This window comes from Rhamphochromis longiceps, linkage group LG8 (assembly GCF_057381845.1).
Source record: "Rhamphochromis longiceps isolate RC_006_pf linkage group LG8, R_longiceps_female_GT1.1, whole genome shotgun sequence".
Taxonomy (NCBI): Eukaryota; Metazoa; Chordata; class Actinopteri; order Cichliformes; family Cichlidae; genus Rhamphochromis; species Rhamphochromis longiceps.
The window spans coordinates 26,050,032-26,071,718 of NC_140564.1; the positions used below are offsets into that span (position 1 = coordinate 26,050,032).

Here is a 21,687-nt window from a genome sequence, read left to right on the forward strand (position 1 = left end):
TCTGCGAATGTCTGTTTCCTGGGTGACAGAGCGCCTTGTTGTTCTTGTTGTGCTAAGCTGAATGCTAGAGACATAGCCCTAAAGAATGTAGCCTCATGGGTAGTGTAGTCCGTGCTGCAGGGAGAATGGACTACCATACCCGTTATGTTTCTGTGAGTGCAAGGAGGGAGAAAAAGGAAAGTGGAAAAACACGAGTTGTCATCGAGCAGAAACGGGAGCTGGAAGCATGTAAATATAATAACCACTGCAGCCAAGAAGAGTGCCTGACGAGCCCACGTGTAAGTAAGCTATTAAGACTCGACTGTACACCCTGTTCGTGTTTTCTTCTGAAACAATAAATTCCATTGGAGCAGCCTTTCAACGCCTCTCTCTGTCTCTCGCTAGCAAATTTGACCCAGACAACAAAGTAAAGATATTTTTCGGTTACAAGCCCAACACGGACCCGACGTATTAGCCAGAGGTCCCTTTACTATGGTTCGGAGCCGCGGACCTTCAGTAATAGTAATAGGTCACATTCATGTAGTTGTAAACACCATGATAATATATTAATAAGTAATCCAAAGTATTCAGAATACGTTACTCTCATTGAGTAACCATTATATCTATCTAATCTTTTGGTATGGAAAGAGAATTGTTCTGCAGTTCATTTTCTGGTTTTATTTTCCATATATACATTGATAACTCACATCTGCATGGGGACTTGGGACTTGAACCTTTCCCAGTACCTATAGGACAACAGGCAAGGTACACCCAATGTATTAGGACTCAACCTTACACTGAAATAAAGTCTTTATTCACATTTACTGTTATTAATAATATAATACATACAGCACAGTGTTCACTTAGCTTTGCACAAAAATAGCTGCTAGTAATGTTCTCCAAAGAGCTTTGACTTTTGATTTTGAGTATATTTCAGAGGCTAATTTTTTCTTTGAGTAAGCAGTTTGAAGCAGCATGTTGGTTAGCATTGTTGCCTTACAGTAAGAAGGACCTGAGTTCAATTCCACCATCGTCCTTGGGTTTTTCTGTGTGGAATTTGCATATTCTCCCCGTGTTTCTGAGGGTTTGGCACTAGTATCTGTGCCTCTACGTAAGTACAGAACGATTATACTTTTCCCACCTCTGTAGGTAACCAGCCTGTTGCAGAGGCAATTTTATATCTTAAATGGCCTGAAATTTATTTCCCCGTAATTTATTATAGGCTCATAAATGGAACTCTTTTGGCGCTACAGTGCTGCGATCTTGCACTCACTGCTACAAAGGTTGTGTTAGGTAGCACTCTATTGTGAAATAGGAAAAACATATACAGAATATAAATAAACTATCAAATAATAGAGACTGATTACATCAAGTATACTCAATATAAGTAATACAAAATAGACATTTTGCCATTCACATATTACCTAAAATCTTTCTTTATTAAAACTCCTGTGTTTTTAGTATTTTTCTCAACTACAAGGCGTTTTAATTGTGATGACTTAAACAAGATGAAAAAAGAGGCAGGGTACACCCTTTCTTCTAGTGCTCCAAACTGTTAATTCACGGTGTTTAATAATACCTGGACTTAGTAAAGTCTTTTGATTTCCTCCAATCTGTAAATGGTGCCACTTAAGAATGTGGACACATGCTAGACTTGGTTTTATCTTATGATCTTTAACAATGTATGTGTTAAAGATGCGTTTTTTTCCGACCATATGCCTATTTTATTTGATATTGCTTCTCTTAACGCCATTGCAAATTGGGCTGTGCCTGTTCGATATTATTGTGCCTTTCGTTCTGATACTGCCGAACAGTTTTATATTGTTTGACAATCTCATGTCATATTCTTCGGAGTTGCCTACCTCAAATGACTTACTTCTGTATTTTGATTTTGCTTGTAAATCTGCGCTGGATGTTGTTGCCCCATTGACACTAAGACAATGTAAATCCAAGACAAGGTTTTGGCTAACTGATTTCACCCGAGAAATTAGAAAACAATGTGGGAGATGTGAAAGACAGCGGAAGAAAGACAGGCTGCATTTCTGTCTGGAAACCTTAAAAAGTAGTTGGAAAAGTTATCCTAAGGCGGTTAAAGCCGATAAACTTGCCTGTCTTTCTCAACTTATTTCGGCCAACTCACACAACCCCCGTGTTTTATATAATACTAAAAATTCCTTTGATGATCATTTAAATAGGGTGGTAAACTCGTCTTTTTATCACCTCAGATGCCTATCGAAGGTCAAGCCTTTCCTTTCCAAACACAATTTGGAAACTGTTATTCATGCTTTTATCACGTCACGTTTGGACTATTGCAGTTCCCTTATAATTTGGGTTGGGTTGGGCACCCTGTCACGCTTGCAATTAGTGCAAAATGCGGCAGCACGTTTTTTAACTGGTAGAAGGAAATTTGATCGCATCACTCCGATTCTGGCTTCACTACATTGGCTTCCAATTGAATGAAGGGAGAAAGGAATCAAAGCTTTGTGCATGTGCTCCAGTGGCGCAATTGGGTAGCGCGTGGTACTTATATGGCAGTATTGGGATGAGCTATGCTGAGGTTGTGAGTTCAAACCTCACCTGGAGCAGATTCTTGAAGTCAATGTTTACCTAAAGGGGAAAGAAGTATCTCCTTAACCTGTTTTCTTTAAGAGACAACAAATGTCATGTATGCCTATTATAAAGTGAATTTGTGTACTTTCTTCAAAGAAAGTATCTTTTGTGAGCCTCACGCCGAGGACATCAATGGGCTTACTGAGTGTATCACAGACTACATAACTTTCTGCACCAACTCCGTTGTTCCAGCTCAGACTGTTCATTGTTACCCAAATAACAAGCCGTGGGTGACTAAGGACTGTGCCAGCCTCTCTCTTCACATGGCGCTGTTGCCTCCTGTGAGATTCCTGACACCCCTCCCCCACCCATCACCTTCACTCAATAGAATAGAATAGAATAGAATTCAACTTTATTGTCATTGCACATGCACAGGTACAGGGCAACGAAATGCAGTTTGCATCCATCCAGAAGTGCTTAGTGATATAGATATATTACAATATATATTAGCAATAATATAGATATGTAAGTATATTACAGAAATGGGTCTATTATGTTATAATGTACACGGTATGAAGTATGTTGTGAATATTCTATAACTATAAGTATGTACAGGCTGTAGTGAGTACAAGCTATGTACAGGATATGTACAGGATATAAATATGAAAAACTATACAGAATATGAAATAAATAACTTTACAGGAATCTGAGATATACAGCTATACAGAAATGGGAACTATGCAAGTTGTAAACAGTTGTAGGGTTAAAAATTATCGTATGTACAGAATGATTATTTACACAGGGCTATACAGTAGTGCAGTTAAGGTAAGTGAGGGTGTGGATAATTTCTACAGAGGCTATATAAAGTGCTAGTGGTTGTGAGTGGTGGTTCACTCCATGTTATTATTGTGTGTTTGAGGGTACAGTTGTCCATTGTGTGTGTGTGTGTATGTTCAGTCCATGAGTTTAACGTGGGTCAGATGTCAGGAGGCAGAGTTCAGGAGTCTGACAGCTGTGGGGAAGAAGCTGTTCCGGTACCTGGTGGTCTTAGTCCGGAGGCTCCTGTAGCGCCTCCCAGAGGGCAGGAGGGTGAAGAGTCCATGTGATGGGTGACTGGGGTCTCTGATGATTTTCCCAGCCCTTTTCAGACACCGCTTCCTGTAGATGTCTTTTATGGCAGGAAGTGGTGCTCCGGCGATGCGCTGGGCAGTTTTCACGACCCTCTGCAACGCCTTCCGGTCCGAGGCAGAGCAGTTCCCGTACCAGACTGTTATACAGTTGGTCAGGATGCTCTCGATGGTGCAGCGATAGAAGTTCACCAGGATGTCTGAGGACAGGTGGTTCTTCCTCAGAGTCCTCAAGAAGAAGAGGCGCTGGTGAGCCTTCTTGACCAGCTTGGAGCAGTTGGTCGTCCAGGTGAGATCCTCGGAGATGTGGACTCCCAGGAACTTGAAGCTGCTCACACGCTCCACAGCCGTCCCCTTAATGTGGATGGGTGGATGTGGGTCAGCATTCCTCCTGTAGTCCACGATACCAGGTTGAGATGCAAATGAGGAGACTTCACTCAGGCAAGTCTGCTGGACCAGACGGAGTGAGTCCCCTCGTCCTCAAGGCCTGTGCCCCCCAGCTGTGTGGAGTCTTTCATAAACTGTTTATGCTGAGTTTGAGTCTGCAGAGGGTACCAGTGATGTGGAAGACATCATGCCTCATCCCTATTCCAAAGACGCCACGTCCCAGTGGCCCCCAGGATTACAGGCACTGACCTCCCACATCATGAAGACCCTGGAAAGGCTCATCCTGGACCAGCTGCGACCCATTGTCAGACCACATCTGGATCCCCTTCAATTTGCTTATCAGCTTCGTCTCGGAACAGAGGACGCCATCATCTACCTGCTCAATCGAGTCTACACCCATCTGGACCAGCACTGTGAGGGTCATGTTTTTTGACTTTTCCAGTGCTTTCAACACCATCAGGCTGACCCTCCTGGGTGATAAGTTAACAGCAATGCAGGTGGATGCTTCTCTGGTGTCCTGGATTGTTGATTACCTGACAGGAAGATCACAATATGTACGTCTCCCACAGTGTGTGTCTGACAAGGTAATCAGCAACATAGGGGCACCACAGGGGACTGTCCTTTCCCCCTTCCTCTTCACCCTCTACACCACAGACTTCAGCCACTGCACAGAGACCTGCCATCTTCAGAAGTTTTCTGATGACTCCGCGGTGGTTGGATGCGTCAGCAGGGATGATGTGACAGAGTACCGGACTGTGGTTGACTCCTTTGTTACGTGGTGTGAGCAGAATCATCTGCAGCTCAATGTGGCAAAGACCCAGGAATTGATAGTGAACTTCAGGAAGACCAGGAAACACTTGACCCCTGTTTCAATCCAGGGGGTCAGTGTTGACATTGTGGAGGACTATAAATACCTTGGAGTACACACTGACAATAAACTGGACTGGGCTACAAACACCACAGCATTTTACAGAAAGGGTCAGAGTCGTCTCTATTTTTTGAGGCGACTGAGGTCCTTCAACATCTGCCAGAAAATGCTCAGGATTTTCTATGAGTCTGTTGTGGCCAGTGCGATCCTCTATGCTGTTGCATGCTGGGGAAGCATCTTAGTTAGTGTATTGTCTGTCTTTGTTAATGTTTGTTTATAATGGAGCACTGTAACGAAAAATAATTTCCCCTAGGGATCAATAAAGTATCCTGATTCTGATTCTGATTATTTTATAGAAATTTTGCCATCTATTTATTATATAAAAACTTCTTTCTTAAAACCCACCTCTTTGTTTTCAGAGATATAAAACACTGTCTGGCTTCATAAGCATTATGATGACTTAAACCACGACCACATGATGGCACTGTAGAACACCTTAAGAAATTATTGTAAACGTTCCTAATAATGATTTAAAAATAAAGCATTATTGTGTGTGTGTGTGTGTGTCCTCTTGTATAGTTTATATCAGTGGTTCTGAGACTGCAGGGCTTGGTCAAACATCCAACATTGGTCCAAGTTGAACACCAATCATCACAGGAGATGATGGAGAAAAACTGAGGTGAATATTATTTATAAGAGAAAATTAAAAAACAGAATGAATATAATGAACTGTTATACATTTATGCTGTGTTTCAACTGGGATGAACATTCAATTTAGTCTGAGTGTTACTCCCACTAAAATATTTTCCAGTTTTAGTAATGAATAGGAAACCTGAATGAAAATCCCAGCAGCTGGCTGACTCATGACCCTGATTGCTGATTGACAGCACCTGTGTGAAGTAGTGCTCGAAGTGTGTATAAAAGCAGCAGACTGTGTTTTGTTTCAGTATGAGTATTTTTTTTTCTCCTGTTCCTACGTCAGCTAGTCAGAAAACTCATCAGTTACAGTTGTGCACCAGTTTTGAGAATGGGTAAGAGGTTTTCTTCCTGGTAACTGCTGAAACGTGTTTGGTTTCTAATTGTGAAAGTGTTTGGTTTTTGTTTTGGCTGTTTCCTTTGGCAATTAATGTGAAATATTTGTATGTGACTGGAACTCTATCAAATCTTTATTTTTGGCTTTGCAGCCAAGAAAGTGCTGATTGTGTATGCCCATGAAAGCCCTGCCTCTTTCAATGCTGCTGCCAAAGATGCTGCTGTTGCAGCCTTGACTGCTCAAGGCTGCACTGTAGAGGTGTCTGACCTGTACGCCATGAAGTTCAAAGCTGCTGCTACTACTGAGGACATCACTGGTATACAAATATTCTGCAGGTATAGCAATGCTTTGTGCTTCAGTTGTAAATATTAGCTTTATTTGCAGGTGGTGTGAAGGATGCTGAGAACTTCTGCTACGCAAAGGAGATCAAATTGGCATCAGAGGAGGGCAGACTTGCAGATGACATCAAAAAAGAGCAGGAGAAGCTCAAGGAGGCAGACCTTGTCATCTTTCAGGTAGTGTCTGACTGGAAATGTCTTTGTGATAGGATGAAGGGTGTCCACATCAGCAGTGAATGTACATTTCAAAACAGACCTGCACATATTTTATTCTATTAACATCAGCCACTGCACTGTGAAAGATTCTGTTCTGGTGCTACCAAAATACTGTAGTTCTGTAATTTGCATATGGATGTACGTATATCTAAATTGGATACACTATACAATGTAGAAATATATCTTCACGTAGTATGGTTAAGTAAACTGCTTATTTTATTTCTTCTGTGTGTACTTTACTGCTGCAACAAAGTGAATTTCACATTCTCTTGCAATAAAGGCTCTCATCACATTAAAATGACCATTAAACCTGTGTTCCCAGTTCCCCATGTACTGGTCATCTGTTCCTGCAATCATGAAGGGGTGGATGGATCGTGTGTTGGGCTTTGCCTACGCACAGGAGAAGCGGTACAGTGAGGGGATCTTCAAGGTGAGAGCTCCACCAACATGTCTGTGTTCAGGCTGTGTCCTCTCCCTCTTTGCTCACTCCTTGCTCTCTGTACAGGACAAGAAAGCCATGCTGTCCTTCACCACTGACTGTCCTGAATCTGTGTACAGTGACACTGGCATCAATGGTGACATCAATGTCACACTGTGGCCACTGCAGGTGAGGTCTCACTATAAACAGAGCCAAGCATGAAATGATCTGTCATGTGGTAACAGCTGCTCCTCCCTGTGTGCAGAACGGGATCCTGAACTACTGTGGCTTCCAGGTTTTTGCCCCTCAGATCTTCTGGGATCCTGCTACTGGTTCTTCTGAATCTCGCAGCTCCATGCTGGAGGGCTGGCGCACACGGCTGCAAAACCTCTGTGGGGAAGCCACTGTGTACTTTGCTCCCTTGGAATACTTTGACAAGGAGAAGGGTTTCCTGCTGAAGCCTGAGGTCAAAGAGAAATATGCCAGCAAAGAATGTGGCCTCACAGTGGGGATCCACATGGGCAAGCCACTGCCAGCCAACAGCCAGACCAAGGCCAGGGTCTGATGATGGAGTGGGTCCATGTAATGTCTTGATCTTAAAATAAAGCCTGCTTTATTCAAACTTTGAGCAATGAGTTATAAATGCACCACTTGGGTTTCATACATGTTATCCCTCTCGAACATGATGTATACTACCACAATGTAATGATGGTGCTAAGTCCGTATAGGATCCAGTCATGTATGGCTTTAAATGTGATTTTGGGGGGGGCTGGTTATCGTTCCACATGCTAATGAAAATCCCTGTTCTAATAGGAACACAGGTGTTTAGGGTTTTTCTTTTTTTGGGGGGTGACCGTACACCAAGGTTGAAAGCAAGCCTGACACCTGACCGCTGCTGTAGATCAGGTGACTGCAAGCCCTATTGCGCCTCACTGCCTATACTACAGGCTTTGGCTGGGTTTAGCATGAACGCAGCTTTAATTCAATTTTATTTATATAGCGCCAAATCACACAAGTCGTCTCAAGGTGCTTCATGGATCACACTTTCAGCAGTATGTGTTCCTTCTGTCCTACATGCAGTTGCACTCTTGCAATTTCTGTGAGGTAAAAATGTCTATTGCCACTGTGGGACCACCGGTTGGTCAAGCAAATCCATGTGAGCGGCTATAGTGTTTTTGTACCAAATTCAACCAAGATTTAGCCAGTCATGTGCTCCTCCACTACCAATAACTGTAGAAGCCAATCACCTCTTGCTGCAGTGGAAGCAAGCAAACTGTACTGAAGACTAATCAACATTTATATGTAGTTCACTTAGCTACTTTTTAAAAAGTAAGAGCCAAGGATGTCAGAATAGCTCATTTAAATGCGTGAAAGTCAATCAAATAGTACAGTTAACTGCTTCTAAAACATTACTGGGAAATAGTATAACAGAGAGGCAAATTTTATTTGAGGCAAAGCTCATATGAAAAGTAGACACAGACTTCAACTTCCTTTCATTTAATTTAGTTTTGCTAAATGGAAGTTCATGGTATAGTGGTAGAATACAGGGATACAAAGACTTTGTTGCCACCAGAGATGGGCAGTAACGCGTTACTTGTAACACGTTACTGTAATCCGATTACTTGATTCAAGTAACGAGCAAAGTAAGGGATTACTATTGCAAAAAATGGTAATTAGATTACTGTTACTTTCCCGTAGGAACGCTGCGTTACTAAAACCGTGATTTTCTTGCGAGTGTGTCTCATGACAGTGACGTAAGCGAGTGCAACGTTCGTGACAACAGCTGTGTGCAGATCAACAGTGCATCATATATCGAGTACGGGAGAGAGTATGAGCGTGCAGCGTTTAAAGCGTGGACGTACTGACCTTACTTTGAGTTTGATTCCATAAAAAGTGACAAAAACATTAGTGTCCATCGTGCGTGGGAAGAAAACTTCTTTTTACAGCGAAAAAAACCCCCTAAACTTCCAAGCAAGCACCGAGTGCGCTACGATGTAATGGGAAATTCATAGAGAAACTCTCGGATTCTTCCACTGACCGCTGCGGCACACCTGCACCAGGGTAAACCTCCGCCTACCCTACTCCTGCTTTACAGGTAAAAATAGAGCAAAAGGACTGCTAGTCTTTGACTTTATTTATTTTCTGCTGTGTTTTACTTGCATCTATTTGAAAGACTGAGTGTAAACACACAAAAAAATATATATTTTATGAGCTGGAATATGCAGAAAATAGGTTTAAATATTAAACAAAATTCTTCCAGTCAGAGAATGTTGCATATAATTAAATTTTTCCTTGATGCATAAAGTTAAAAGATTAAAACTAATAAAACAAGTTTTAAAAAGGGACTTTTCCATTTGATTACATTTTGTATGATGGATTATGCAGAAAAAGTAGAATTGGGCTGAAAGATCTATTTCTTTATCACCTATTCAGGTTGTAAATCGTGTTTTTAAAAAGTAACTAAGTAACTAAGTAATTAATTACTTTTGAAAATAAGTAATCAGTAAAGTAACGGGATTACTTTTTTGGGGAAGTAATCAGTAATTAGTTACTGATTACTTTTTTCAAGTAACTTGACCAACACTGGTTGCCACATGCTTGAATTCTTTATCAATTAGTTCAATATCTCTTAGTAAACTACACTAAAACCTACGAAAATTAAAGAATAAAAGTGAAATATGAAAAAAGGGTACAGAAATGATCTGAAACAAATGTGCACAGACTGGGAAAAAAAAGCATTTGTAACATAGATGTATAGGAAAAAAAATTGATTCCCCACATATATTAATGCATGCTGTGACAACCCTTATTGTATTATAGCACCACTGGGGGGAGGGGGGGGGGGTGTTGCCCTACTATTATTGTAGTTGGGGGAGTCCCCTAGTGGGTGTGGGAGTATAGTGGTGGCCGTTACATGCTGATCGTGTCGCTGTTCAAAGAAACCTTACCGTTGTAACTTGGCTGGCGCCGGCGACTACCGATACCCGCACATGTATGTATGGACAGGGTAGAGCCGTGGGACCTGGCTTGTATGGTCTTATGTTGCTAACGTCAAATAAAGGTCTGTTTAACTCACTGGCTCTGAGTTATCCGGCTAACCTCCACACCACAGGTGCCTGCTGAACCTGCTAACCGCTCCTCCCTTGCCAGACTGCTGTTACAATGCATCTATCGATTAATCTTATATATAGTACATAGACTACGAGCGTGAGATTTGTGGCAATATAGTATAGTGTAAAGCGTTTGTCCTTTGAGTGACTGACTAAGCTGCTTCTGTCCCTGTTTTTTCCAATCGACCAGTTGAATGAAGGGAGAAAGGAATAAAACCTTTGAGCATGTACTCCAGTGGCGCAATCGGTTAGCGCGCGGTGCTTATATGACAGTATTGGGCTGAGCTATGCCGAGGTTGTGAGTTCAAGCCTCACCTGGAGCATGAACTTTAAGCTAATGCTTAGTTAATGAAAAAGATAAATGCTGAGCTCACTGAAAATGTCAACAGACTTTATAACATTGTTAAAATGAACAACATTCAAAATAAAGATTAAGAAATCCAGACTTATACCTCTCTGTGTTTGTTCTGCTATTGTTTGTTTCTGTTTACTTTAACAGCTAAAATTCAGTGGCAACTCTATGGGCTCAAATTGTGGTCATAAATATTTTGTACTTGTAAATCAGGATTTGTATGTGTAAAAAGAATTTGTGTGTGTGTGTGTGTGTGTAAAAAATGTTTGTGTGTGAACTTAGCCAAAAAATACGTGTGAAACTCTGCAAGTTACAAGTATGAATTTTGACCCTACTTTTCTTCCTTTCATCTGATTGGCCAACGTCATGTCAATCACAAATTTAACTATCCAATCAGAGAACAGATGGGTTTGGCTATTGGAGGGGTGCTTTATGGAGCTTCAGGTCCTTGAAGGGAATAAATGCCCTTTTACATGCCCTTTTTCCTTCATCACCATGAAGGAAAACAGTCTGTGGTGGTCTGAGTTTGGTGATTTTTGTGTCACAGGTTTACGTGCTTAATACAGGGACTTCCACAACCTTTTCAACAGCGCTGCGGACCATGGGGGGGAATGACAGTTCTGGAAATGACAGTCTTCACTGGTGGGGATAGTTACAAAGCTTTCTTCGTTACGAATTAGCATGCATGTTTTTATTGAACATTTGAAGAGCTAGCAAAAAAAAAAAATCAGAAACTCTTGCAGAGCACATAAAGTCTGAGATAGAAACGACAAGGAGCAGGTGCCTCTAGTACAGGTAGAGCTGCTGCAAAAACCCACAGAGCTCAGCAGCCAGTCCAACAAATTCTGGATCCTTGGCTTTTAGTTAGCATTAACAGCACATCCTGCGTCCGATGTGAAAGGACCTTTATGCTGAGCACTGTGACTCACAGCAATGGTCCCGGGTCAGCCCTTACTTTGTGTTAAATTAATCCTAAAGTAATAATGGTATTTCTAACCACTGATATACCACAGATTTATCCTTTCAACCACTGCTGAACGTTACGGGACCTAGCTTCTATCGGATATTTATATAGAGATCCTTCAGCTTCAAACTGTATTACCCTTTAAGGACCTGCAGTTGAAAAAAGCGCCCCTCTGACAGCCAAACCCATGTGTTCTCTGATTGGATAGTTAAATTTGTGATTGACATGACATTGACCAATCAGATGAAAGGAAGAAAAATAGGGTCAAAATTCGTACTTGTAAGTTGAAACTTGAGTGCGAGAGTTTCACAGGCATTTTTTGGCTAAGTCCAAACACAAATCTTTTTTACGCACACACAAATTCTTTTTACACATACAAATCCCAGTTTACAAATACAAAACTGATTTACAAGTACAAAATATTTATGACCACAATTTGAGCCCATACAAATCGTCCTATCTTTGTTAATCTGAGTTAGAAGCATACTTTAATAGCTAAAATTCAGTGGCGAACCATTCTACCTTTGTTAATAAGAGCTAGAAACATACTCTGACGGGTAAAATAAAGTGCCAAACCATGCTACCTTTGTGAATGTTACCTACAAGCATACTTTAACTGGTAAAATGAAGTGACAAACCATCCTGGCTTTATCAATATGAGCTAAAAGCATACTGTGATGGGCAAACATAAGTGGCAAACTGTCATACCTACTTAATTTTGTGCTGGAATTACTCTGTGACAGCAGAAATGTGCATAAACTACTTACGGTAGGATGTTTTGCCAAAGTAGGATGGTTTGTCAGAACACCGGCTAACCTCCACACCACATGCCCGCTGGACCTGCTAGCTGCTCCTTCCGCTCCAGACTGCTATTACAATGAATCTATCGATTAATCCTATATGTAGTACATAGACTACAAGCGTGAGATTTGTGGCAATATAGTATAGTGTAAAGTATTCTTTCTATGAATGACTGAGCAAGTGGTTACTGTCCCCTCGTTTTTTCCATTAGACCAGTTGAATGAAGGGAGAAAGGAATAAAATCTTTATGTATGTGTTCCAGTGGCGCAATCGGTTAGCACGCGGTACTTATATGAAAGTATTGGGCTAAGCTATGCTGAGGTTGTGAGTTCAAGCCTCACCTGGAGCATAAACTTTGAGCTAATACTTATCTGATGAGAACAGATAAATGCTGAGCACACTGAAAATGCCAACAGACTTCATCGCATCTTTAAAAACAAGCAACATTCAAAATAGAGATTAAGAAACCCAGAATTGTACAACTCTTTGTTTGTTCTGCTTCTTTTTTGTTGACCAATGTGAGCTATTAACTATCAAGATATAGTTTTTCCTTCAAAGTCAGATTTTTGGCTGTATGTGTGTGTGTGTGTACCTTTTTTGTCCTCAGACCGCAGGGCGTAAGGCATATCATTGGTTCGCCAAGTTGGGCACCAATCACCATGAGAAAATGTGTGTGAAACTAAGATGATTATGATTATATGAAGTATATATTCATCTTGTGTTTAAACTGGGCTGAAGGTTTAGGTTAATCTCAGAGTTACTTCCACCAGTTTCCATACAAAATGGAAAACCTGAGAGAAATTCTTCTTCTACTTCTTTATACGGTTTATTGGCAGTTGGCAAACAGCAAAATAGAGCATTACCGCCACCAACTGGTCTGAGAGAAAATGCTGCAGTACCAGCTGGCTGACTCTTGAGGTTTATTGCTGATTGACAGCACCTGTGTGAAGTAGTGCTCGAAGTGTGTATAAAAGCAGCAGGTGTATTTTGCTCTAGTATGGGCACCTTTTCTGTTGTTATACCAGTTAGACAGAAAACTCATCATTTACGGTTGTGCACCAGTTTCGAGAATGGGTAAGACTTTTTCTTCCTGGTAATTGCTGCAACTTGTTTGGTCAAAGGAGTGTAAGGTTTCTGTGCTGAATGGAGCTTTATGTTTTGTTTTGTTTTGTTTTATTCTTTGGCTTTGTAGCCAAGAAAGTGCTGATTGTGTATGCCCATGAGAGCCCTGCCTCCTTCAATGCTGCTGCCAAAGATGCTGCTGTGGCAGCTCTGACTGCTCAAGGCTGCACTGTAGAGGTGTCTGACCTGTACGCCATGAAGTTCAAAGCTGCTGCTACTACTGAGGACATCACTGGTATACAAATATTCTGCAAGTATAGCAATGCTTTGATTGCTCTTCAGATGCAAACACTGGATTTTTGTCACAGGTGGAGTGAAGGATGCTGAGAACTTCTGCTACGCAAAGGAGATCAAATTGGCATCAGAGGAGGGCAGACTTGCAGAAGACATCAAAAAAGAGCAGGAGAAGCTCAAGGAGGCAGACCTTGTCATCTTTCAGGTAGTGCCTGACTGGAAATGTGTATGGTCGGCTGACAGGTATCCACATCAAAATGACCATTAAACCTGTGTTCCCAGTTCCCCATGTACTGGTCATCTGTTCCTGCAATCATGAAGGGGTGGATGGATCGTGTGTTGGGCTTTACCTACGCACAGGAGAAGCGGTACAGTGAGGGCATCTTCAAGGTGAGAGCTCCACCAACGTGTCTGTGTTCAGGCTGTGTCCTCTCCCTCTTTGCTCACTCCTTGCTCTCTGTACAGGACAAGAAAGCCATGCTGTCCTTCACCACTGACTGTCCTGAATCTGTGTACAGTGACACTGGCATCAATGGTGACATCAATGTCACACTGTGGCCACTGCAGGTGAGGTCTCACTATAAACAGAGCCAAGCATGAAATGATCTGTCATGTGGTAACAGCTGCTCCTCCCTGTGTGCAGAACGGGATCCTGAACTACTGTGGCTTCCAGGTTTTTGCCCCTCAGATCTTCTGGGATCCTGCTACTGGTTCTCCTGAATCTCGCAGCTCCATGCTGGAGGGCTGGCGCATACGACTGCAAAACCTCTGTGGGGAAGCCAGTGTGTACTTTGCTCCCTTGGACTACTTTGACAAGGAGAAGGGTTTCCTGCTGAAGCCTGAGGTCAAAGAGAAATATGCCAGCAACGAGTCTGGCCTCACAGTGGGGATCCACATGGGCAAGCCACTGCCAGCCAACAGCCAGACCAAGGCCGGGGTCTGACAATGGAGTGGGTCCATGTAATGTCTTAAAATGTGTGCTGCAATAAAAAAGGCTGCTTTATTGGATCTTCAGTTTGAGCAATGAGTTTCAAATGCACCACTGGGTTTCATACAGTTCAGCCATCTAGAAAATGGTACATATACATAACAGGATACACAAAGCTGTCTCTGTAGGCTTTCAAGACTGGTGTCATTATCCAACACTGACCAAATTGCTGCTTGGGGCTTTGTTGCCTGCTAGAAATGTGAGCTGGCAATGGTAACTTGGAACTGCACACAAACTGATGCAATGCATGGTGCATTTGGTTAGCTTCTCTACATTATCCTGCTGAGTAACAGCTTGATCCATCCAGCTCACTACACCATCTATAACGTGATGGTGTTCTCCGCTTAATGGTTTACTTGGGAACACTTGACTGCTGCTTTCCTGTACTGTCTCTCTATTCCAGCAGCACCACTGCTGGAATTGTGGTGGGAAATGAATTATATCAGTATCTTTGGCTAATTCTTGGTAAATGGGTAATCATACGCTTTTCCACTACCAAGAACTACAGAAGCCAACCACCTACCAGGATTTGATCATTCATTGTTATGGCTACCAAGGTTCTGCTTGACTTGCATCAATACTGCAATTAAATCTGTCAAAGGTTAGTGTTAAAAACACAAGTATTGATATGATGGTCGTTTCTTGCCATGGTAGCGAGCTAATCAACATTTGTGTCGTTCACTTAGCTACTGTTTAAAAAGTTAGAGCCAAGGAAGTGAGAATAGCAATGACATGCGTACAGTTAGGTCCATTAGTATAGTTAATTGCTGCTAACACGTTATTAGAAAACAGTATAACAGAGAAGCACATTTCATTTACATGAAAAGAAGTACACACAGACTTCAGTTTTCTTTAATCTATTTGTTTTGTAAAATAAGAGTTCAGGATACAGTGGTAAAATACAGGGATACAAAGCCTTTATTGTCACATGGTTAAATTCTTTATCCATTAGTTCCATATCTATTAGGTAAAATACACTAAAAACTACAAAAATTAAAGAATAAAAGGGAAATATGAAAAAAGGAAACAGAAATGATCTGAAACAAACGTGTACATACTGAAAAAACATTTGTAAGATGTATAGAAAAAAAGACTGATTTCCCACATATATTAATGCATGGATCTATCCATGAATCCTATATATAGTACATAGACTACAAGCGTGAGATTTGTGGCAATATAGTATAGTGTAAAGTATTCTTTCTATGAATGACTGAGCGAGCGGTTACTGTCCCCCCTTTTTTCCATTAGACCAGTTGAATGAAGGGAGAAAGGAATAAGGTCATTGTGCATGTGCTCCAGTGGCGCAATCGGTTAGCGCGCGGTACTTATATGACAGTATTGGGCTGAGCTATGCCAAGGTTGTGAGTTCAAGCCTCACCTGGAGCATAAACTTTGAGCTAATACTTATCTGATGAGAACAGATAAATGCTGAGCACACTGAAAATGCCAACAGACTTTATATCATCTTTAAAAATGAACAACATTCAAAATAAAGATTAAGAAACTCTTTGTATGTTTGTTCTGGTATTTTTGTTTCTGTTTATTTTCAATGCGAGCTATTAACCATCGAGATATAGACGTTCTTCCAAAGTTAAAGAATTTTGGCTGTGTGTGTGTGTGTGTGTACCTTTTATGTTCTTATGTATAGTTTATACCAAAGGCTCTCAAACCGCAGGGCGTAAGGCAAATCATTGGTTCGCCAAGTTGGGCAACAATCACCATGAGAAAATGATGTGTGTGAAACTAAGATGATTATGATTATATGAAGTAAATATTCATGTTGTGTTTAAACTGGGCTGAAGGTTTAAGTTAATCTCAGAGTTACTCCCACCAGTTTCCAGACAAAATGGGAAACCTGAGAAAAAATCCAGCAGTAGCAGCTGGCTGACTCATGAGGCTGATTGCTGATTGACAGCACCTGTGTGAAGTAGTGCTCAAAGTGTGTATAAAAGCAGCAGGTGTGTTTTGCTTGAATATGAGTGGTTTTTCTGTTACTACAGCAGCTAGTCAGAAAACTCATCACTTACTGTTGTGTGCCAGTTTTGAGAATGGGTAAGCCTTGTTCTTCCTGGTAACTGCTGAAATCTGTTTGGCCAAAGCTGATAATCTTTGACAAGAAGAGTGAAAGGTTTGTGATCTGACTGGAATTTTATCACAACTTCTTTTTTTGGGGGGTGTAGCAAAGAAAGTGCTGATTGTGTATGCCCATGAAAGCCCTGCCTCTTTCAATGCTGCTGCCAAAGATGCTGCTGTGGCAGCTCTGACTGCTCAAGGCTGCACTGTAGAGGTGTCTGACCTGTACGCCATGAAGTTCAAAGCTGCTGCTACTACTGAGGACATCACTGGTATACAAATATTCTGCAGGTATAGCAATGCTTTGTGCTTCAGTTGTAAATATTAGCTTTATTTGCAGGTGGAGTGAAGGATGCTGAGAACTTCTGCTACGCAAAGGAGATCAAATTGGCATCAGAGGAGGGCAGACTTGCAGATGACATCAAAAAAGAGCAGGAGAAGCTCAAGGAGGCAGACCTTGTCATCTTTCAGGTAGTATCTGACTGGAAGTGTCTTTGTGGTCAGCTAACGGGTGTCCACATCAAAATGACCATTAAACCTGTGTTCCCAGTTCCCCATGTACTGGTCATATGTTCCTGCAATCATGAAGGGGTGGATGGATCGTGTGTTGGGCTGTGCCTATGCACAGGAGAAGCGGTACAGTGAGGGGATCTTCAAGGTGAGAGCTCCACCAACGTGTCTGTGTTCAGGCTGTGTCCTCTCCCTCTTTGCTCACTCCTTGCTCTCTGTACAGGACAAGAAAGCCATGCTGTCCTTCACCACTGACTGTCCTGAATCTGTGTACAGTGACACTGGCATCAATGGTGACATCAATGTCACACTGTGGCCACTGCAGGTGAGGTCTCACTATAAACAGAGCCAAGCATGAAATGATCTGTCATGTGGTAACAGCTGCTCCTCCCTGTGTGCAGAACGGGATCCTGAACTACTGTGGCTTCCAGGTTTTTGCCCCTCAGATCTTCTGGGATCCTGCTACTGGTTCTCCTGAATCTCGCAGCTCCATGCTGGAGGGCTGGCGCATACGACTGCAAAACCTCTGTGGGGAAGCCAGTGTGTACTTTGCTCCCTTGGACTACTTTGACAAGGAGAAGGGTTTCCTGCTGAAGCCTGAGGTCAAAGAGAAATATGCCAGCAACGAGTCTGGCCTCACAGTGGGGATCCACATGGGCAAGCCACTGCCAGCCAACAGCCAGACCAAGGCCAGGGTCTGATGATGGAGTGGGTCCATGTAATGTCTTGATCTTAAAATAAAGCCTGCTTTATTCAAACTTTGAGCAATGAGTTATAAATGCACCACTTGGGTTTCATACATGTTATCCCTCTAGAACATGATGTATACTACCACAATGTAATGATTGTTCTAAGTCCGTATAGGATCCAGTCATGTATGGCTTTAAATGTGATGGGGAACTGAGTTTGGGGGGGCTGGCTATGGTTCCACATGCTAATGCAAATCCCTATTCTAATAAGAACACACAGGTGGGGGGGGGGGGGGACCGTACACCAAGGTTGAAAGCAAGCCTGACACCCGATTGCTACTTTAGCCCTATTGCGCCTAACTGCTTATACTACAGTCTTTTGCTGGGTTTCGCATGAACGCAGCTTTAATATCCCACTTTCAGCAGTATGTGTTCTTTCTGTCCTAGATGCAGTTGAGTTTACCATTGCACTCTTGACATTTTTGTGAGGTAAAAATGTCTATTGCCACTGTGGGATCTTCCACCATTTCCCTCCTCCCACACATGAACTGAAATCAGCTGACTGTGATGCCAGTGCACAGGAAGAGTAAAGCATGTTTAATATTTAAAGATTGTGTTTGTCCTTTTTCTAATATTTGTACTGAAGGCTTTTAAGCATTTCTATTCCCCTGCCACCGGTTGGTCAAGCAAATCCATCATGTGAGAGAACAGATCGGTTTGGCTATTGGAGAGGGTGCTTTATGGAGCTTCAGGTCCTTGAAGGGAATAAATGCCCTTTTACATGCCCCTTTTCCTTCATCACCACGAAGGAAAACAGTCTGTGGTGGTCTGAGTTTGGTGATTTTTGTGTCACAGGTTTACATGCTTAATACAGGGACTTCCACAACTAGTGATGGGCAGATGAAGCCCCATGAAGCACTGAAGCTTTTCATCCAATTGGTTCACCCCAACGCGAAGCTTCATGAAGCTTCATTTGCTCTAGCAGGACACCTACTGGACGTAAAAATAATAGCTGGCATGAATTTGAAGAGTGTGGCATTTTGCACACAGCCTGTAAATGTCAACAACAAAAGGAGTGTGTAAAACACCTATAGTGTAGTGATGGCAGTATACTGTGTATATTTATGCTGGCAGTATGGAAAATGATTATTTGCGGCAAAGTTCGAACCGCTTCATGAACCAGTCACGTGGTACAGCCGGGCAGCGAGGCTTCGGACGTCATCATTTTCAGCTCCTCCCATAAATGAAGCAAGCCTCGATACGCGCTTCGCGGAAACGCCCCCTCCATTACTCGACACACGCTCCGAAGCCTCGATACAGAACGTCCCATCACTATCCACAACCTTTTCAACAGCGCTGCGGACCATGGGGGGGTTCTGGAAATGAGTCTTCACTGGTAGGGATAGTTACAAAGCTTTCTTCGTTATGAATTAGCATACATGTTTTTATTGAACATTTGAAGAGCTAGCAAAAAACCCCCAGAAACTCTTGTAGAGTAAAGTCAGAGATAGAAACGACAAGGAGCAGGTGCCATCGCCCACGTCCTACACACCACTCTCATACACGTGGACAAGAAACAGGGTAACTATGTGCGAATGCTGTTTGTTGATTACAGTTCAGCGTTTAACACAATAGTGCCCTGCAGACTGTTCACAAAGCTCAGGGATCTGGGACTTAACAGCCGTCTGTGTGCATGGGTGTTGGACTTCCTCACTGGCAGAACTCAGGTGGTGAGGGTGGGTAGATGCGTCTCTAACAGCATCACCATCAACACAGGAGCACCTCAGGGATGTGTCCTCTCGCCACTGCTCTACTCCCTCTACACTTCAGACTGTGTGGCCACCCACGGCTCCAACACCATTGTGAAGTTTGCTGATGACACAGTGGTGTTGGGTGCCATCTCCAACAACGATGAGGCGGCCTACATGGATGAAGTGAAGAATCTGGCATCATGGTGCCAGGACAACCACCTCCACCTGAACATCGGCAAGACCAAGGAGCTGGTGGTGGACTTCAGAAGGGGTCAGCACAGAGACTACAAGCCCATTATCATCAATGGAGCTCCAGTGGAGAGGGTGCAGTCCTGTGGACATCTTGGTGTCCACATCTCCTCAGACCTGACATGGTCTGCCCACATTCAGGTCCAGACCAAAAAGGCTAGGTGTTAGGTTTTGTATTGTTGATTGTCATTTATGCTTAGAAATATTTACTCATATATGCTTAGAAGTATATAATCATTTGTAGATTGAAAGATTGTCTCATCCTAGGAGGTCTGTAACAACTCTGTGTAGCATGAAGAGGGGAGTGCGTTCACTCCTCTACAGAGTGTTCTGGCATAGATCACACACCTCCTAGGAGAGGTCGTATCTTCTCTTGCTGATATATGGCATAGCAAACACACGTATATATCTCTTTAAGTATAAGAGCCTTTTGTTCAGATGGACCCGCTGGACTCCTGGCACCAGCTTTGGGGAGGGTCTTCACGGGGTCACATCTTGACCACACACACACACACACACACACACACACACACACACACAAAGGCAAGGTACTCTTTGTGTGTATGTAGACGTCATATGTTAATGAACCTATGCATATTCATGTAACCTCAATAAAAGAGCAGTGTTACGGGGGAACGGACGAGAGCAACTGGGGTCAAGCGAAGGAACGGCGTTTGTCCGGTTCTCTCCCATGCACGAGAAACATGAAGAACTTTGCCTACTTCGTGGCTTGCTTGTAATTATAATTGAAATTATATGTAATTATATTGTCTTCAACGTTCCAGCGAATAGGTTCAAGCTACAAACCTATCATTAATTGGTCCTTCGATGTCGGATCCCTGGAGTCGGCATTCACCGAGGGGAGAAGAGGCACGCTGAAAGACTGACGTCAGCCAGGAAGTTCCTGTGGATTAACTGTCTGTCTTTTCTCCTCGATGAATGACGATCGGCGGGATTCGAGGCTGATATTACACGCTAAGCAACGCCGAGTAAGTTGAGAGAACTGAAGAAGCTTCTCGGATGAGAGGTGAAACGTCTGGAATTACTCTGTGACAGCAGAAATGTGCATAAACTACTTACGGTAGGACGTTTTGCCAAAGTAGGATGGTTTGTCAGAACACCAGCTAACCTCCACACCACATGCCCGCTGGACCTGCTAGCTGCTCCTTCCTCGCCAGACTGCTGTTACAATGAATCTATCGATTAATCCTATATATAGTACATAGACTACAAGCGTGAGATTTGTGGCAATATAGTATAGTGTAAAGTATTCTTTCTATGAATGACTGAGCGAGTGGTTACTGTCCCCTCGTTTTTCCATTAGACCAGTTGAATGAAGGGAGAAAGGAATAAAATCGTTACTCATGTACTCCAGTGGCGCAATTGGTTAGTGCGCGGTACTTATATGACAGTATTGGGCTGAGCTATGCCGAGGTTGTGAGTTCAAGCCTCACCTGGAGCATAAACTTTGAGCTAATACTTATCTGATGAGAACAGATAAATGCTGAGCACACTGAAAATGCCAACAGACTTTACAGCATCTTTAAAAACAAGCAACATTCAAAATAGAGATTAAGAAACCCAGAATTGTACCTTTGTTTGTTCTGCTTCTTTTTTGTCGACCAATGTGAGCTATTAACCATCAAGATATAGTTTTTCCTTCAAAGTCAGATTTTTGGCTGTATGTGTGTGTGTGTTAATGCATGCTGTGACAACCCTTATTGTATTATAGCACCACTGCCCTACTCAGAGGTGTGGACTCGAGTCACATGACTTGGACTCGAGTCAGACTCGAGTCATTAATTTTATGACTTTAGACTTGACTTGAAAAAATGTTCTAAGACTTGTGACTTGACTTAGACTTTTACACCAATGACCTGGGACTTGAATTGGACTTGGACCGGTTTACTTGAAAAGACTTGATA

The 21,687-nt window shown here is 42.5% G+C and overlaps 3 protein-coding genes and 4 non-coding genes across 7 annotated transcripts; all 7 read left to right on the forward strand.

The window, feature by feature from the left end:
• Positions 1-58: 58 nt before the first annotated feature.
• LOC146663814 (NAD(P)H dehydrogenase [quinone] 1-like) lies at positions 59-7,560 on the forward strand. The gene is made up of 7 exons (XM_085415322.1): positions 59-278; positions 5,491-5,942; positions 6,096-6,260; positions 6,329-6,459; positions 6,821-6,928; positions 7,004-7,105; positions 7,182-7,560. The coding sequence occupies exons 2-7, from the start codon at positions 5,939-5,941 to the stop codon at positions 7,479-7,481; spliced, it is 810 nt and encodes a 269-aa protein (XP_085271448.1). The 5' UTR covers positions 59-278; positions 5,491-5,938; the 3' UTR covers positions 7,482-7,560.
• Positions 2,471-2,564, forward strand: trnai-uau (transfer RNA isoleucine (anticodon UAU)). Its single transcript has 2 exons — positions 2,471-2,508; positions 2,529-2,564. It is a non-coding gene; the product is annotated as a tRNA-Ile (tRNA).
• A 2,695-nt stretch (positions 7,561-10,255) lies between the features above and the next one.
• On the forward strand, positions 10,256-10,349 carry trnai-uau (transfer RNA isoleucine (anticodon UAU)). The gene is made up of 2 exons: positions 10,256-10,293; positions 10,314-10,349. It is a non-coding gene; the product is annotated as a tRNA-Ile (tRNA).
• Positions 10,350-13,159: 2,810 nt separating this feature from the next.
• LOC146663817 (NAD(P)H dehydrogenase [quinone] 1-like) lies at positions 13,160-14,442 on the forward strand. The gene is made up of 6 exons (XM_085415321.1): positions 13,160-13,217; positions 13,336-13,500; positions 13,574-13,704; positions 13,782-13,889; positions 13,965-14,066; positions 14,143-14,442. Exons 1-6 carry the CDS (start codon positions 13,214-13,216, stop codon positions 14,440-14,442), a joined length of 810 nt encoding a protein of 269 aa, XP_085271447.1. The 5' UTR covers positions 13,160-13,213.
• A 1,340-nt stretch (positions 14,443-15,782) lies between these two features.
• trnai-uau (transfer RNA isoleucine (anticodon UAU)) lies at positions 15,783-15,876 on the forward strand. The gene is made up of 2 exons: positions 15,783-15,820; positions 15,841-15,876. It is a non-coding gene; the product is annotated as a tRNA-Ile (tRNA).
• A 609-nt stretch (positions 15,877-16,485) lies between these two features.
• Positions 16,486-17,894, forward strand: LOC146663819 (NAD(P)H dehydrogenase [quinone] 1-like). The gene is made up of 6 exons (XM_085415323.1): positions 16,486-16,542; positions 16,671-16,835; positions 16,904-17,034; positions 17,114-17,221; positions 17,297-17,398; positions 17,475-17,894. Exons 1-6 carry the CDS (start codon positions 16,539-16,541, stop codon positions 17,772-17,774), a joined length of 810 nt encoding a protein of 269 aa, XP_085271449.1. The 5' UTR covers positions 16,486-16,538; the 3' UTR covers positions 17,775-17,894.
• A 3,236-nt stretch (positions 17,895-21,130) lies between these two features.
• trnai-uau (transfer RNA isoleucine (anticodon UAU)) lies at positions 21,131-21,224 on the forward strand. Its single transcript has 2 exons — positions 21,131-21,168; positions 21,189-21,224. It is a non-coding gene; the product is annotated as a tRNA-Ile (tRNA).
• The last annotated feature ends 463 nt before the right edge of the window (positions 21,225-21,687 follow it).